Source organism: Doryrhamphus excisus, linkage group LG6 (assembly GCF_037039965.1).
Source record: "Doryrhamphus excisus strain RoL-2023G ecotype Guam linkage group LG6, RoL_Dexc_Guam_v1.1, whole genome shotgun sequence".
NCBI classification, from domain to species: domain Eukaryota; kingdom Metazoa; phylum Chordata; class Actinopteri; order Syngnathiformes; family Syngnathidae; genus Doryrhamphus; species Doryrhamphus excisus.
The window spans coordinates 19137980-19154985 of record NC_136362.1 but is presented as its reverse complement, the minus strand read 5'-3'; the positions used below and the strand labels follow the sequence as shown (position 1 = coordinate 19154985).

At 43.3% G+C, this 17006-nt stretch overlaps 2 protein-coding genes and 1 pseudogene across 4 annotated transcripts; all 3 read left to right on the top strand.

Annotated features, from left to right (window-relative positions):
• The first annotated feature begins 87 nt into the window (after nucleotides 1-87).
• uqcr11 (ubiquinol-cytochrome c reductase, complex III subunit XI) lies at nucleotides 88-2074 on the top strand. Its single transcript, XM_058068214.2, has 3 exons — nucleotides 88-205; nucleotides 747-877; nucleotides 1665-2074. Exons 1-2 carry the CDS (start codon nucleotides 156-158, stop codon nucleotides 865-867), a joined length of 171 nt encoding a protein of 56 aa, XP_057924197.1. The 5' UTR covers nucleotides 88-155; the 3' UTR covers nucleotides 868-877; nucleotides 1665-2074.
• Nucleotides 2075-2272: 198 nt separating this feature from the next.
• Nucleotides 2273-7706, top strand: LOC131125643 (methyl-CpG-binding domain protein 3-like; annotated as a pseudogene). The gene is made up of 6 exons (XR_013627557.1): nucleotides 2273-2472; nucleotides 3926-4091; nucleotides 4496-4633; nucleotides 5808-5898; nucleotides 5977-6154; nucleotides 6883-7706. The product of XR_013627557.1 is annotated as a methyl-CpG-binding domain protein 3-like (transcript).
• Nucleotides 7707-8926: 1220 nt separating this feature from the next.
• On the top strand, nucleotides 8927-15711 carry LOC131126415 (RNA-binding protein MEX3B). Of its 2 annotated transcripts, none has more exons than XM_058068922.2 (4): nucleotides 8927-9312; nucleotides 9779-10340; nucleotides 11479-11723; nucleotides 11815-15711. In XM_058068922.2, the coding sequence occupies exons 2-4, from the start codon at nucleotides 9842-9844 to the stop codon at nucleotides 13021-13023; spliced, it is 1953 nt and encodes a 650-aa protein (XP_057924905.1). In that variant the 5' UTR covers nucleotides 8927-9312; nucleotides 9779-9841; the 3' UTR covers nucleotides 13024-15711. The 2 variants fall into 2 exon arrangements, with proteins under 2 accessions (XP_057924905.1, XP_057924904.1); XM_058068921.2 differs by having other exon boundaries at nucleotides 8927-9323.
• The last annotated feature ends 1295 nt before the right edge of the window (nucleotides 15712-17006 follow it).

Sequence of the window (17006 nt, the reverse complement as noted above, 5' to 3'; positions counted from 1 at the left end):
GTGCCATAGCGCAGTGAATCCACTCGGGGGCAGAAGCGACCGTTTGGTACACATCGTTTGCCTCGGTTTGCGCCTGCGCATGAGGATCCTGCTGTACCCTTAAACGGAAGTCGCTGCTAGCTGCGCGTAGTGAAGGACCTATAAGTTACCCGACGATGTTGAGTAAAGTGATCGGTCAGAAATATGTGGCAATTGCCAAGTCGTGGTAAGGCATATCTTTTATTTTAATTACAAAACAAAAACGATTTTGGGAACCTTGCATTCAGCGGACGGAATTTCTTGCTGGTGTCCTCAGCTAGCATTCGCAGTTAGCCTACCTGAGGTCACATTTGTTTTACATGCGAGGGTCAACTGAGTTAAAAAAAAATCAACATAGTAACGAATTGTTCATAGTTCCACCGAACGCCCAAATGTTGTAAAACATCCAATGTTTTCCAGTTATTTAGTCCAATTTAAATCACTCAAGTCCAGTGAGTAACTTGAAATGGTACAAACGTAAGTGGTGAACTGCCACGGGTGAAAAAAACGTAAGGTTACCCACAACTGAAAAATAATGTATATTTCAGAATTGTACCCAAAGGCCTTTTCAGGGATCACAAAATAGGTCAACAATTTAAAGCTGTCCTTCGAAAACTGAGGTTGCTCAAGCAATGTTAAGTTATATTAATTTGAAGTGTTGGGTATATGCCTTTTGCATGCGTTTCATGCTGTTTCTTGCTGTTTAAATGTATTCTTTTTTTCCTCAGGGTCCCAACACTTGCTGTCTGGGGAACAGTTGGCGGTGTAGCCATGGTTCACTTTACAGACTGGCGATTGTTTTTGGACTATGTGCCCTACATAAGTGGAAAGTTCAAGAAGGATGAATAGTGGCGATCAGGTTAGTATTTAAAATAGTTGTGTAATGAATATTGAATTAAAAGTAGATGAAGCAGTAGCAGTATGTCATTACATTTGACCTGCTGAGTTGCATTGTCTATTCCAGGAGGTCCTCTGTTTAGGAACAGGTTCTTCTTCTACGATTTTTAGTGCAGGTCTGAACTTCTACCTTAATTAACACTCAAGTCACTCAAGCTGTACACAGAACACATGAAGGACAAATGAAATATAGTATTAAAAATATTAAAGAGATTTTCCCCCTGTGGGTTGGCTTGCACACAGGAAGGGAGGGAGGGCTTATTGGGAGGATGAAGTCGGAAAGTGATTAGCATGTTGGCCCCCTACATATTCTCCCCATGCGTGGGTTTTCTCTGGGTACCACATTCCGAAAACATGCATGTGAGGTTAATTGGCGACTCTAAGTTAGGAAAGCAGGAAGTGAACAAATGTAACAGTTACTGATTGTAAAAGTACCGGATGGAGGGGTAGGATTTAATAAGCTTTTGCTTCCTCCTACTCCTTCTGGACATGTGGAACTGTGAACTAATTATGTGATGCACTCAATTGTAATCTGATACATGTTCAAATGAAATAAAACCATTACCATAAATTGTAGGTGTGAATGGTTGATTGTCTATATTTCTCCTGCGATTGGCTTCATTTATGATGTCAGTGAGCAAAGTTGTCTCTTGCATGGAAACCCTGCAATTACTGCAATTACAATTATTTAAAATGGTGTTGAATGGTTGTTTTTACTGATTTATCCATCCATTTTGTTTCCACGGCAGTTGGAGATTATGAACAAGGACTGCTGCAGCTGCTGTTTTGCACCGCACTCCAGACCAACTGTCATTTTCATCCTGCTGAGGCAACAGCACTGAGATGTTCATCACCACCACCATCAATACATTTGGGATTCAGTGTTCCTCAAACTGTGAAATCATGAGCGGAAAGAATATGAAAATACAGACAATGCATGGATTTTTTTTATTTTCTTTCCCCATACAGTTTGAGGTTCTTATTTTAATTATTTCACATTTGACGTCAGCCAGGTCTGATTGACAAATGTATTTCAAGCCTCAACTGTTTTGGAAGAGTATAAAGTATGTGCGATATCTTGTGTTGTGTGCCATTATTCCTGTTAGTCTTATACATTTAAATTGTAACAATAAAATACAAGTGTTGGTGTACATCCCTCTTCATGTTCAAGCAGTTTATTGTATACCACTGTATGCTCAATTTGAATAATTATCATTTTATATTTCTATGTAAAGTGTGGAACTATGTTAATTTAGAATGTATGGGGTAGTCTTAGCCATATTTTGTTTCTTTATCCTGATGTAAGATAATTTTCTGTCATCACTTCCGCACTAGTTGAAGTGAGTTTAGCGGATGGATTACAATAGAGGGAGGTGACGTGGTGGGCGGAGTGATCTTCAATTGTAAAGGTCTGGACTAAGGAATGGTGATCGATAACAAATCTGACTGGAAATTCGTGACAGCGAAAAGAGCCTGCTGGTTAATGTTTGTTACTTTTTAAGAGCTGGGTTTTGCTCCACGCTTTAACAAGGACATTCGGACCATGGAAAGGAAGAGGTAGGAGTCAGGACTGTTAAGAGTCGAGGCATTTTTTTTTAGCATGAAAGTTTTTTTTCAGCAGGAAATGCTCGCCCGAGAACATGCGCTTTCTAGCTGGAAATGCAACCATTGTGTATGCTTATATTTCGTATTGGATATCACCAAACGCTACATAGAAATAGTTCATAGTTAATTGTATTAGTATGTCAAATAACATTACTCAGTGTAACGTCTCATTTGCGCTCTGCGGCGTGCCATAGCTGCTAGCTTGATTAGCTAGCTAAGTTTCATTGTTTACACACGCTTGACTTGGGCAACATGGGCTCCCTGGAGAACTCGCTAACTCTCATAACATGTTTTAAAGATAGAATAGAATATATAGTTGTATATATCCCACACGAGCTTTGCATGGTTTTCTTATCTCATTGAGTTGTGTGTATCTGTATCTCTGTATTTTTGTGTCCGTCATCCACTTCATTTGCACGTGCCGAGAAAGAAACACTACTTCCACATACACATATATTTTACATATATACGGAGCGTATTTAAAATTGTGTTTTTTGAGCGTTCTTTCATCGTAAGTTCACTCCCGTCAAGATACTCACATGCACATTAGCACACATTGCGATGCTTTCACTTGATGAACACTGTGTGGGCGGCTACATGTTTGATTGACATCTCAGTTGTCCTGTCATTTTCGTATAGCTATAAGGCGGGACAACCTACACCTACCGATGCATCCGTCGAGCTACTGTAAATTAAGATTAAGATATGCCTTTATTCGTCCCTCAGTGGGGAAATTTGTATTGCACAGCAGCAAGAGTGCAGAGTCAGTTAAGCAGTACAAAAATACACAATATAGAAAAACAAACAATATAAACACCCCAAGTATTAACAAAAAAACACAGTTTTCCCCAGAGTTATATACAATACAGTATGTAGATAATATGAAACGAGATGAGATATATGACCAGTCTATACACTGAGATCTTGTTGGAGAGTTAATATGAGGCATTATGGAAATACTTCACATAGAACTTAGTGTATTGCATTTAGAGCCCCAAAATACACTTTTGTACTTTTACCCCGGCAGAATCCAATATTATACAACACTAAAATATATATTAAATACGAATAATTGTATTGATTTGGGTTGGGGAAATATTACTCGGTACAATATCACAATTGATCTATGTTAACTTGCATCATATTGAGAAGGGTTTCTAATATATTGTACACCAGTTGTGCCCACTGCTCACTGTAAACACAACAGCATAACGTATTATTAAACTAAATTAATAACATATTATTAAATCCCTCTTTGACAGTGTCACTACAAAGTGGGCATCAACTCACACAATGTCTGTACATATGAACATTCATGTCATTCTTATTTACAGTATATATATATATATATATATGTATATATGTAAAATATAATGTGTGTCATATGTGTGTGTTTCCTCTCCAGTGTACATGTCAGGCGTGTCCTCAATAAACCACAGACGGTGCGTGGTCCAGCCAACAACTTTCACACAGAAGAGGCCAGCCAGTCTCGATCTGCACATTTACTTCTTAGTAAAGTTCAACGGAATGGGCACAAGCACGCCCATAACAATGTCAGCCATCAAATAAGGGTGAGATTAAACTGCCTACATATAGCCCTCTGGGTGCTATTTTCTTCTTTGTAACAATGCTTTTATGATCATTGTAGTTTTTACGATTCCCATTGTTTTTTTTCCGAAGGGAATCAGGTTTAAATTAATTATGGATATAAACATACAAGTAAGCAACAGTTAATGGCAAATGCATTGCAACAATCAATTAATTAACATTCTAACTTTTTAATTTGATACCTCATTCACTACGCTACCCCTTTTTGTTTCCTTCAACTTTTTCCTGATTACTGAATCACCACAACGGATCTTTTTTGATCCGCATAGTGATTTGAATTCATGATGATGAATATATCCATGGATAATTTTATATCCCAAAGTGGTTATATTTCAGTGTTTGTCACACTGTTCTTTGCTTTCAAAAGGCCAAGCCAGACTTGAACACGACGCTGCCAGTTAGACAGACCGCATCCATCTTCAAGCAGCCAGTGACCAAAGTAACAAATCACCCGAGCAACAAAGTGAAGACAGACCCACAGAGGGCCGTGGACCAACCAAAACAGGTCAGTAACAGAGCTGGTTGCATTTCAGTCACTGATGCTGTAGTGCGACAGTATTTCCCTTGAATTGATTTATTTGTACCACAAAGAAATTACAACCACGGCATATACATTTGGTGTTACTTTTTTATTTTTTTATTGTCTGCATAGCTTTTAGCTTCAACTTTGTAGAGTAGATGGCATTGCAAGTCTGCTTGTTGACACACTTCATACCTGGGGCTTCACTTAGAAAACTGTGTGAATTCCATTCCAAAACATTACGCACTCCCAAACATCAGAATGCTACATAGGCAAAACACATTCAAAGCTAGAAGACCGTGCAACGCACACACGCAGTCTTCCCATATAAATCTCACCTGCAGCCAACTGTGTAGAAAAGAGCTCTACCCAAACTAAGGATTAAAGTGCCTCTCAAATGCCTCAGTGCTTCTCAAATAGTGGCGCGGGCCATCTTGGAGGTGTCCAGGGGCCCTGATACTGTATACCACTGTATGTACTATATTGATACTCTGGCATTTACACTCTAACAAGTAAATATACTGCACAATATAGCTACAATTATTCATTCATTCATTTTCTACCGCTTTTTCCTCACGAGGGTCAGAGGGGTGCTGGAGCCTATCCCAGCTGTCTTTGGGCGAGAGGCGGGGTACACCCTGGACTGGTGGCCAGCCAATCACAGGGCACATATAGACAAACAACCATTCACACTCACATTCACACCTATGGACAATTTGGAGTCGCCAATTAACCTAGCATGTTTTCGGAATGTGAGAGGAAACCGGAGTACCCGGAGAACATGCAAACTGAGAGATGGCCGAGGGTGGAATTGAACCCTGGTCTCCTCGCTGTGAGGTCTGTGCGCTAACCACTCGACTATATTACAGTTCATCATACAGTTTTTTTCATGTGAGTCTGACACAATGACTGGAAATAAGCCACAAAGTCAGGAATGTTGCATTAATGCAGTGTTGTATGAAGTACACATAAAGATGATGATGAATGCCACAGTCTACATAATGAATACACTCTCATAAACTGTATGTAACAAGTTGAATACAATTGCTTTAAAATGTGTAGATCACAGATGAATCATTATTTCATTTAAAAACAATTGCTCTGCTTTAAATTGTGACAGATGTAACAACTTTCTGGTTTTATGGGTCCAATTATTTAGTTATTCTGGGAGAGGAAGCTGAGCGGGTTAAGTGCTTTTGACATTGCTGACGAGCTGGTGAAAACCATGGATCTTCCCAAAGGCCTACAAGGTTAAGACAACTAAAGAAACACGCCAATGTGTTTTTCAATCTGAGCTTCAACTCATCTTGTCGCTTTGTCCTGCTCAGGTGTAGGGCCTGCCAGTTCTGACAAAACGCTGCTGTCGGCCATTGCCAGCGCGCTGCACACCAGCCCGGCTCCTGTCACGGGGCAGCTCACGGCGGCCGTGGAGAAAAATCCGGGAGTGTGGCTCAACACAGCGCAGCCACTCTGCAAGGCCTTTATGGTGACAGATGAAGATATCAGGTGAGTACACACATACACAGTCAGGGATGATACCTGTTTTGTTAAATACTGACATTTCATGTTTTTATTGTACTGTTTGGGCACTTATATTTTATAAACAACCACAGTTGGGTTGCACGAAGCAACCAAGTTGATAATTTGCATTAAATGAAGGTCCAAATCCAATTTCTGACCAATCATGGGGAAATTAGGACTGATTGAGTGTTGCTAGTCCACCTCTCAAACACAACCATTTGTAAGGTATACCTTACCTGGTTTTATGGGATGTAGTGCATGCATCTTGGTAACAGAGTATAAATAGAATTTAGTGTATGAGTGAATATAAACCATCTGTAATGTAAAATTACAGTTATAAATACATGTCTTATCAGCCCCACACAGGGAAAATCAACTGTTATAGCAGAGAAAAGCACCATATGAAAAGGGACATTTGACCAAAGTCCAAATTCAGCCTGGGAGGCACTTGTGGCCTGTGACACATAATAGAAATACAATTGAACATATTTCTTGGAAGAGCTACTTTTACAAGATGAAAATGGCCATGAGCGTGCTGATTGACCAGCCAGTCTTTTATACAAAAGTGGAAGCACCAATACTTTGGAGGTTCCACGATAGTAGACTAACCTTGCACTACAGTGCAATTTGGTTGTAGCAATTTCTAATGAAGGTATCAACCACTAATGACTTTATTAAAAGTTAGTTAATTCATCATTTGGCCTGTCTTTCAGGAAACAGGAGGACCTGGTGCAGAGTGTGAGGAGGCGGCTGGAGGAAGCCCTCATGGCAGATATGTTGGCTCATGTCGAAGACACCGCTGTGGATACACCAGCCCGCTTGCAAGAGGAGGAGAACGAAGAGGAGGTGGAGGAGGGGCAGAGCGGGTGGAAAAGGAGGAGTCATAGCCAAGGTACACAACGTCGCTGTGATGATTCCAACAGTGCTGACTGATTCTTCTTTCATCGTTTACCACAACTTCCACTCAAGTCATCAATAATCGGGGGGATTTTTCTTTCTGACTCACTTTGTCAAGAAAAAAATTTTTTTTTTTAGTTTTTAACTTTTGAGGTATTTGCTAAACAATTATTTCTCTACAACAGAAAATGGTGCTTTAAGTTTGTTTTAGCTTTTACCTCCATCATTGTTTAGCTAATGTGTATGGTGCTATTAATACAGCTGCTAAACATGCTAAAAAAAACAAACCTGGCATCACGTGTGTGAACGGTAAATTATGTTTGTATGTGTGTGTGGCTTTGTGTAAAAAACACTTGTGTTTTCAATCTATTATATACTATTATTATCCTATTATATCCTCACTGTCACTGTAAGTGATGTTTTATGCTAAGAAGCATAAAAAAAGGTTGCAGAATGTATGCATGGATGCTCTACTTTCTCTTTGAGAAAGACTAGATAGTTGGGGGGTTGGTTTACAAGTATTCCTTTTTTTGTTTTTCAATAACTTCTGTTTGAGATCATATTTTGTATTGACAAAAGACTCAACGATACTTAACTACTGTAAATGTTCTAATATTGTTAAATAAATGCATCATTTTGATGTGAATGTCTTATTTTGTTAACTATATGTATCGCAAGTTTGTATATTTTAGCCACACAATAGTAATGGAAATGATTTTACTTTCCAAAATGCTTATCAAAGTCACATTAACAAATGTCACATGTTAACAGCTGCACATTTCAACAAGCCCAAAAAGGATTAGGAAGAATCAGATCTTATTTAATCCTATTCCTTCACGTTTTGTGTTTAATGTAGCAGGTCACCATTTTCTAATAGAAATCATTTGTAGCAGTCAAGTTAAGAGATAGCGTTAATGATATTATAGTACTCAGTAATGACCAGAATAAATAGAGGCATGAAACTGACAATGTATACTGAATACAGAGTATGTTAAGAACACATTATAGCGTACAAACTGATGAACAGTAATTAATGCAAAATATTTAATGTGTTATTATGAATGTGCCTGTGACTTCATGGTCACAGAATGTTCAAAAAACAGTGATCTTTGTGGAATGTGTGTGTCTCATTTTGTGCATTAATTAGCTGCCTTCTTTTGGATGTTTTTTATATCGTTACAACACACAGAAAAAAGAAAGACGTGTGTTCATGTCTCACATCAGGATTGTTGATGATGGCAACATTTAAATAGAAAGAGCAATTTTCTTCTCTTACAGATGCTATCTGATGGTTAACGACCTTCATTTGGGCTGAGGATTGTCCTGTGTCTTGATTGACAGCCAGTTGGATCCTCCAGCTCCGGGCTGGTGAAATTGTTTTGAATCAACCACTTGGCTTTTTTTGTTCCATAACCCTCAGGATTTTTAAAGAAGTTTAAAATGTCTTACTGCAATTGCATTCGGAGACCTTTTAGTTTGCATGTTCCATCCATGCCCACTGACAGTAATATTAAAAAAAACAATTGGTTGACCTATAATGGAATTATGCAAGGAACATAAAAACGATAATACATAAAAATCATATTGGCGTTGATTTATGGTTATTTATTTATTATTTTCAATTAAAACAAACAAACAGAGTCCAGTACCGCCTTTCCATGAAACAATAAGGCTGACTTGGTTCAATGGCAGAACCCAATAAGACAACCCACTCAAGGATGGAGGACAACACGTAAATAAAATAGCGTTTGAGCGTGTGGACTGACACAATGGCAATGGCAGCAACCGTGGCTTTGCGTGGACGCTCTCTCCGTCGCCGCATGTGGCCTTTGAACCCATTGTTGTGTCGCGGGTGACGTCACCGCCGTGTGCTGGAGACGGAGCAGCGTGCGCCTGGCGAGACAAAGGCGGTGGAGCGAGTGGGGTCAGGCAGCAGCAGCAAGGAGCCCAGCAGTATCCCACTTTGTTGGGAGAGTTCATAACAGCTAACCCGCCACTCTCGGATTCGAGCCAGCCTTTCCAGGCGACACTCACCACCAAGACCCGCTCAGGAATATGAGACAAGACGGCGTTCTCTTTAACGTTTTTTGAAACGTTTCTCTTTTACGCCCCCCTAGTTTTAGCCTCCTAAGCGGCTAACGCTGTAGCGCTAAAAAGGCTGCTGCTCCTCCTCCTCTTCTTCTTCTTCCCGGTTACTTCTCATCTTTCCCGCAACAACTTGGCGACAAGCGGAGGGAGTCGACAAAGTAAGGATAAAGTAAGTTGACGTAAATGTTGTCTTAAAAAGAAACCCTTTGTGTTTTTAAACGAGTTTCCACCCAGTAAGAGTGGAGCTAAAGCGGCTAGCTTAGCTGCGGTGCTCCCAAACAAAGGGGTCGACAACGTGACTGAGTGCCGACTATATGGAGCTAGCCTGCTAACTTGCTAGTTCAAGCTAACAACAGCACTTGGCTCACTTTTCGTTGCGTTTTTGTTCCGATATAAAAGTGACCGGACGTTGCTGACACGTATAGTCTTGACGTTTGCGTGGGGGGACACTGTTCTTTTGGCGTTTCAAGGCAGCATTCTTTTATCCCGACGAAGCTAAGCCAAGTCTTGATGGGTTTGGAGTTGTCAGACAGCAAGACAAAGCAAAGGCGCCCAAAGCAACATATCATCCATTGTTTTATTTGTGCTTCTTATTCAATTTGATTTAATTTGTTATTATTTCAGAAGCGTGTGAGCTCACTCAACAAGCAGGCATCCGTGATCTGATGTGAGATCCACGGAGAGACTATGCCTAGCCCTTTATTCCACCCCGAGATTATGGACCACGACGTGGTGATCAGCAGCCAGCACAACGGGGTTGGCCTGCCCCGAGAAACAGACCAAGAATCCCGTGATGAGGATCACCAGGAGGTGCTCCGCTTTGCCCTGGACCAACTGTCACTCATGGCCCTGGAGAAGGTGGACTGCGGGGGCGGAGGAGGCGGCGGACTGGTGGACACCATGGACGGGACCCAGGCTCCCAGCTCCGAGGGTTGCAACGGCGGCGGTGGTGGTTATGTGGACCTACAGATGCTCGACCACCCCAGCGGGTCTCGGGACTCGCCGACGTCTTGCTCCCCATCCCCGGAGTACTACGGCTCGGGCGGCTACCACATGTCCGGCTCCCACTCCATGCTCCACGGGGAGCAAAGCTCCGTCCTCTGCAGCAGGAAGAGAAGCGTCAACATGACCGAGTGTGTGCCTGTGCCGAGCTCCGAACATGTGGCTGAGATCGTGGGGAGACAAGGTGAGTTGTTTTTGTTTTGGAGGGCTGCATGGTGCTTCTTTGTTTGGGTGCAACTTTTCCACACTGGGCTTGGGCCGCTGTTTTTTAAAAATCCACCGGTCTTGTTTTTTAAAAAATGTATATTTGCTATATTAATATGTGCTTTTAACACTATTTAACACATTTCAGACAATAGCTTGACAGACAGAGGTTGAGGAGCAGCACGAAGGGAGGGGGAGGGGTGGGACAGGGTCAGACAAAGCGGCAGATTGTCGGCAGTCTGGACATGTCTTGTAGCCTGCACCAAACAAAGGGAATGGCGCTAAATATGCTTTTTATGCACCATAAACCAAAAAAGGGGGCTTGAATGAAAACAGTGTGTCCGCCATGAGTTGCGTGTATGCTTACAACAGCGTGTTATTGTGTGTGAATGTGCTGTAGAAGCTGAAGTGGAGCATCCAGGATGACAAACACAGGGACTGGGCGGTGTTACGCCCTGCACCCAAAGCCCCGTCCGCGGATGCCGACGCTCGCTTCGCCGCTCTTCCTCTTTCAGACTTTATTCTCGTGTCCTTTGTTCCCAGCACACGTTTTTTAAAGCGATTTCTTGCTTTTTTTGCGTCCAGGCGGTATGTCGCGGCCGCGGCGGCGTTTTCCAGTATTGTTCCCTTTGTTTGAAAAAGACATGCTTTCTGCTTCCCAGAATGACATCACACTCCGCGCCTCTCATTGGTCGCCTGAATGACGCGTCATCATTTAAAGGCACAGTGCAAGAACAGCGACGCTACATTTTGTTGTTCAGATTAATTTTCATATCTATATAGATAATAGTCACGTGGCACGTTGCAAAAGTCGTACACACGAGGTTTTATCTGATATCCAATATGGTAACCAAGCAAAATACAGAATGATAAACCTGTACACTTATACAACCACAGTGTCAATCAAAACAGCATTATTGTGTTTGGAAATGCACAATTTCTGATACAGTGACTGGATTAGATTTAATAATTTTGTCAGTGTTTGCTGATTGAGATGCATATTGTCATGTGATTAGCCTGTTAGCTTTAATTTTTTATGTTTTTAGCATGTGCCTACAATGATGTGTTGCTTTAAACTGTTTAAATCTATCGTCTATGTCGCCATCTTTCTCACCCAGGTTGTAAGATCAAGGCGTTGCGTGCCAAGACAAACACCTACATCAAGACCCCAGTCAGAGGTGAAGATCCAGTGTTCATTGTGACAGGGCGCAGGGAGGATGTGGAGATGGCCAAGCGTGAGATCGTTTCTGCGGCCGAGCATTTCTCCATGATCCGAGCGTCCCGATGCAAAGCCGGAGGACCCGGAGGGGGAGGTGGTTCACTCCCCGGACCGCCACACCTCCCAGGACAAACAACCATTCAGGTACTGGAAGCAGCACTTGTGGTCATTTGTGATACTTGTGTTCCTCTGTGATGCTCAGTCTGACTTATAGACTCGGTTTCTCTTGGTCCAGGTGAGGGTGCCGTACAGAGTGGTGGGCTTAGTTGTGGGACCAAAAGGAGCCACCATCAAGCGCATACAGCAGCAGACGCACACTTACATCGTGACGCCAAGTCGAGAGAAGGACCCCGTGTTTGAGGTGACCGGCATGCCTGAGAATGTGGACCGTGCCAGGGAGGAGATTGAGACCCACATCACGCTGCGAACAGGAACCTTTGTGGACCTCCAGGGGGACAACGACTTCCACACCAACGGCACAGACGTCAGCCTCGAGGGCCTGGGCTCGCTCAGTGCCGGTTTGGGGGCGTCCCTGTGGTCCCGGGCCTCCAACCACCATTCTGCGCCGCCACCCCCTCCGCCCTCTTCACCGCCCACCCTCCCCATGTCCATGAACCACTCCTCCGGTCGCAAGATGTCCTCCTCTGTGGCCTATCACACGCACAATGGCGGGATTAGCTCAGACAACTTCAGTGGTGGACGCAAAGCCAATGAGGGCGGAAGCCCCACCAGTCCCTTCAGCACAGGCTCCAGCAGTGCCGGAGGCGGGTTCACCTTTGGGGGAGACTCCACCCCAGGGCTCCCCACTTCTGAAGAACTTGGCTTTGAATTCAGTGCTTCCAACATCTGGGCACCTTTCGTCAATGGTGGCGGCGGGGGTGGCAACAAGTCGGGCGGATCATCGCAGCAGCAACAGCCTCTACGTCGTAACAGCAGCGGCCTTAGTGGCGGTGCCATGACTCCACGATTGTCCCCAACGCTGCCTCAGGACACGGGCCCCCTGGACCACCCATTAGCACGCCGTGCCCAAAGCGACCCCTTGAGCACGCTCTCCTGGCTCCAGTCCGGCAGCACCGCAGGTGGCTCCTTCTCTGGGGGCTCAAGCTCCAGCTCCGGCGGGTCCTCCACCGGCTACTCCTCCTGCTCGGCGTCCTCACTGCCTGGCGGCTCGCCCACTGACTCCGAGGGTGGCGGCAGCGGCGTAGGCCTCAGCTCCGGGATGCTGAGTCGGCTGAAAGGCGGCTCCGGCCCCGGGGTGGCGGGGCTAGTCGGCGTCAACAGGGACTGTTTTGTGTGCTTTGAGAGCGAGGTGACCGCCGCCTTAGTGCCCTGCGGCCATAACCTCTTCTGCATGGAGTGTGCCGGCCAGATCTGCCAGTCTGCTGAGCCCGAGTGCCCCGTGTGCCACACCCCCACCACACAGTGCATCCGCATCTTCTCTTAATGGCGGCAAGAGTGTTGGGAGGGTAAAGCGTTGCTGATGAAGATTGGTCACACTAATAACCTTGAAACACCCAATGGACCATAATAATAATAATAATAATGCATTACTAAAGACAATGATGCCGATGAATAATAATAATAATGATGATGATGCTAAGGATTTCTTTAGAGAGTGGTCTTCAAACTTGTGTCTTATCTCTCTTCAGGCCTTCATTTTGGACCCTCTCATGTCTTCATTCAGGCTTCTTCTCTCTCAGCCTTTTTTTGGGACACTTTTTGTACTTAGCAGATATTTTTCGACAAAGCTGTCAAACGAGGCCTGCACTTTTCTACTTGTCTCTTCATGTGCTGTGCAAACTCCCAATAACCCGACCCCCCAACCCCCACCCATGGCGCTGTTCTTTACGACACAAATCTGATTGTTTTGGTTGCGACCACTCTGACTGATGTGACCACGCCCTTTTTAGACGTTCCGGCTTGCATTGATTCATCTTCATTCACTGAGGAGAAACACCTCTGAGGTGCGGACACTCGGGCTGATGACAATCCCTTCACATCCCTGTGTGTGTGTGTGTGGTGTGTTTGTGCGCGCTTGCCGTGCTCTTGCGCACACCATTGTGTGTTCTTACTGCCTGCTCTCCTTCACCTCCCCCACGGCGCTCTTAAAGGAAGGCGGCGGTCTATCCACACGCCCCTCCCTCCTCCCCAGTGCGCCCACATCCTGTCTGTTACACTCCCATGGGCTCCTTCAGTATTTTCTGACTGCGGCGGCATGTGGCCCCCGGTCGCAAGGTTCAAACACGCTAATGTTTGCTCCAACAAGGTGATCTTGTTCTAAGAACTTCCATACAATAATTGGGGGCAGGGTCAATTGAACTGTTTTTCATACACTGTAGCCCCCATCCCCACCCCGCCCGCCGCCTACCTGAACATGACAAAAAGCAACAACTCTTGTTTTTATTTTGGTCTTCCACCCTGTCACAGCAAAGCTGTGCGGCGTGCCGTGCATCCATGAAGCGCCGCGCCCCCTCGCCATATGTAGTGCACTAATACGGACGCTTGTTTCGTCCTCTTGTTTTCCCTTTGAAACCCAGCGTGAGTTTGCAGTAACTGCCTCCTTTTTTATAGCGTTAATGTCTTTGTATGTGGGTGACGTGGGGCCGTGGGAGCGTGCTGGGAATGTTGCTCATAGAATGAGACAAGCCATGACAAACTCAATTAGAATGACATCCGATTCTTTAAGGGCTTTCTCTCAGTGCACAGATGTTTTTTTTTTGTTTTTTTAAATGTCCAAGCTCACAACCGTAGGAAGAATTCTCCTTTATGGCAGCTAGTGGCGAGGTCATCCAGGGCTTCCACACACAAACACACACACTTTGTGTTCCAATCCCAGCAAGCTTTGGAATGTTTTGCCTGTTGTTCGTCTTGGAATGAGTTGTCACCTGATGTTGCTCAGGGTGTCACCCGCGACTCACGAAGGCAGAAACCATAGCAAAGCCACACTGATGAAGGCGCCGTCTAGCTGGAGGAAGTGTACGTCTGTGTGCTTAGACCACCTTAAAGCCCCTCTTAAATGGGAGTTTGGAACAGTTGTTGTTGTTGTTGTCCAGATGGTCCAGCCTGGACTCTGGCGTGATTTGCGGCCAATGAGAATGTCGGGCTTCATGTACAGTGGTTTCATTCAACAAAAAGGTACCGGCTTTTTTCAGATTGACTGCTGATTTTTATTTTTAAAGCCAAATGTATCCCCATCCCCCATTTCCTTCCTAAAGGTTTGAAAACAGGGTTTCCTGAGGCATGCTAGCCAGTGACCTCTGACCTTTTTCTTTTTTTTTGTGATTTAGAGGGGGGTGCAAAGAACCTCGCCAATGATGGGGGGGAGGCAGACTCCACTCAAGCCTCTGCTCCCCCCGTTTTTGTTTTTGCTTTAATTCTCTTTGTACGCTGAACCAAAATGTAAACGTCAGCAAAGCAGGTGTGAGGCCTGAGCGCGTGTAAATATCCTCAACAAACAATCATTGGCATCTTGTTTTCACAAGCAAAAGGACTTCATTGAAAATAAGTGTAGTTTGTCATTATTTGTAAGTTAACCATCTGCATGTCTTCAAGCCGCCTGGCGTTAGCTAATTTTTAAGATTTAAAGAGGAGAAAAGAAAAAAAACAAAAAAATTTTTACACATTTTTATTTTTTACAATTTATTTGCTTACCTAAATATCCCAGACAATAATGTGACCCTTTTTATTACTTCAAATTTATTTTTTATTTTCCATTTTTTAATTTTCATTATTTCCTGTGTACTACATATAGGCAATTTATAACAAAATGAGAAAATTATTGAAGAAAATTTTAAAATTGAAATATATTTTATTTGAAAGTTTTATGGACCTTTTAACCGGACACCGGGAAAAATTGTATTATATAATTTGAACTGGTTTGACGGTTATGAGAAATGTATCAAGAGTTTTATTTTTTATGCTTCTTTAATAAAGTCTTTGGTTTGGTTTCATTTTTTACTGTAAAATGATAAACATGTTTCTTGTCTTTATTTCTTGACGGTGCAGGTTGTGTATTTGCCTGTTGGTCACGTGGTGGCAGAATTGATAAGCCTTCATTCAGCAGGGATACAAAGCAATCGATGTACGTGCGAATTCTCTTGACTCGGTACCATCGAAACATTTGTAAAATGTTATATATTGAATAAAAAATAGTGATTACGTTTTACCTTAGTTGGTTTTAAATTTCTGTAATAAATTCGAAAGTGACGTTATATTCGTTTGGTCACGGATGCAATTGACAATGTCGTCCAGCAGAGGGCGCCAAAGTCAGTCCTTCAAATCTCTCGAGTCACGAGGTCTTACCAGTGTGTTTGCCAATGTTGACCACATGATGGCAGCATTGACAAATTCAACAATGTTACCAATAACTCCATTATTTTTTTCCCCCATTAACAGGTAATCTACTTCTCCCTGGGTTCGAATCTCCACTAGTAAGCATCATTGGTAGTCGTCAGGAAGGGCATCCGGAATATAAAAGTGCTCAAGCCAAAATCAGTATGCGGATCAATAGAAAAAAGATCCGCTGTGGCGACTCCGTCATCAAGAAAAAGCTGAAAGAAAAAGAACAGGTAATCTACTAAATCACTGTGAAATGTAGCCTTTATTATGCAGTTATAGCCCAACGATCTGGATGTGCATAGTTGCCATTGCTCACTAGTTTTGTGGTTGCTAGAGTTGTGGTTGCTCACGCTCAGGAGAACACTGCCTCCTAGCGTTTTGCTACATAATTGCAAGTCTTGAGCTCAATCTAGCTTGAATCTAAAAAATGTTAAATCTAAATAATTGTACATATTTGAAGGTTTGCAACAAGGTTACGGATTTACTTTTACCGTTAACTTAATTTAAAGTGATTAGCAACGAATTATTTCTTAAAAGAATTCCTGTGAATAAGTTTACTTTTTTCGTTTCAATTGTTGATGCAATTACGGTCGCCCTCCGACAGATGGTGCCATTTGCGCTGTTAGGCAGGACGCTCAAATAAGAACACGTGGAGTTGACAAAATTGAGTCACGTGAATATATATTTTTATATTTATAAAAAATAATTATTACACTTTAATTTCAAATGAGTCGAGTGGTTAGCGCGCAGACCTCACAGCTAGGAGACCAGGGTTCAATTCCAGCCTCGGCCATCTCTGTGTGGAGTTTGCATGTTCTCCCCGTGCATGCGTGGGTTTTCTCCGGGTACTCCGGTTTCCTCCCACATTCCAAAAACATGCTAGGTTAATTGGCCACTCCAAATTGTCCATAGGTATGAATGTGAGTGTGAATGGTTGTTTGTCTATATGTGCCCTGTGATTGGCTGGCGACCAGTCCAGGGTGTACCCCACCTCTCGCCCGAAGACAGCTGGGATAGGCTCCAGCACCCCAACTTAATCCACTTTTGTACCACCTAAATGTTGTTTTCTAGTCGATCACAAGAAATTCC

Coding starts and splice junctions, on each gene's coding strand:
- LOC131126415 (XM_058068922.2), top strand. CDS start 9,842: ATGCCTAGCCCTTTATTCCACCCCGAGATTATGGACCACGACGTGGTG. Junction 10,341..11,478: donor TGAGATCGTGGGGAGACAAG/GTGAGTTGTTTT, acceptor TTTCTCACCCAG/GTTGTAAGATCAAGGCGTTG. Junction 11,724..11,814: donor CAGGACAAACAACCATTCAG/GTACTGGAAGCA, acceptor CTCTTGGTCCAG/GTGAGGGTGCCGTACAGAGT.
- uqcr11 (XM_058068214.2), top strand. CDS start 156: ATGTTGAGTAAAGTGATCGGTCAGAAATATGTGGCAATTGCCAAGTCG. Junction 206..746: donor GTGGCAATTGCCAAGTCGTG/GTAAGGCATATC, acceptor TTTTTTCCTCAG/GGTCCCAACACTTGCTGTCT.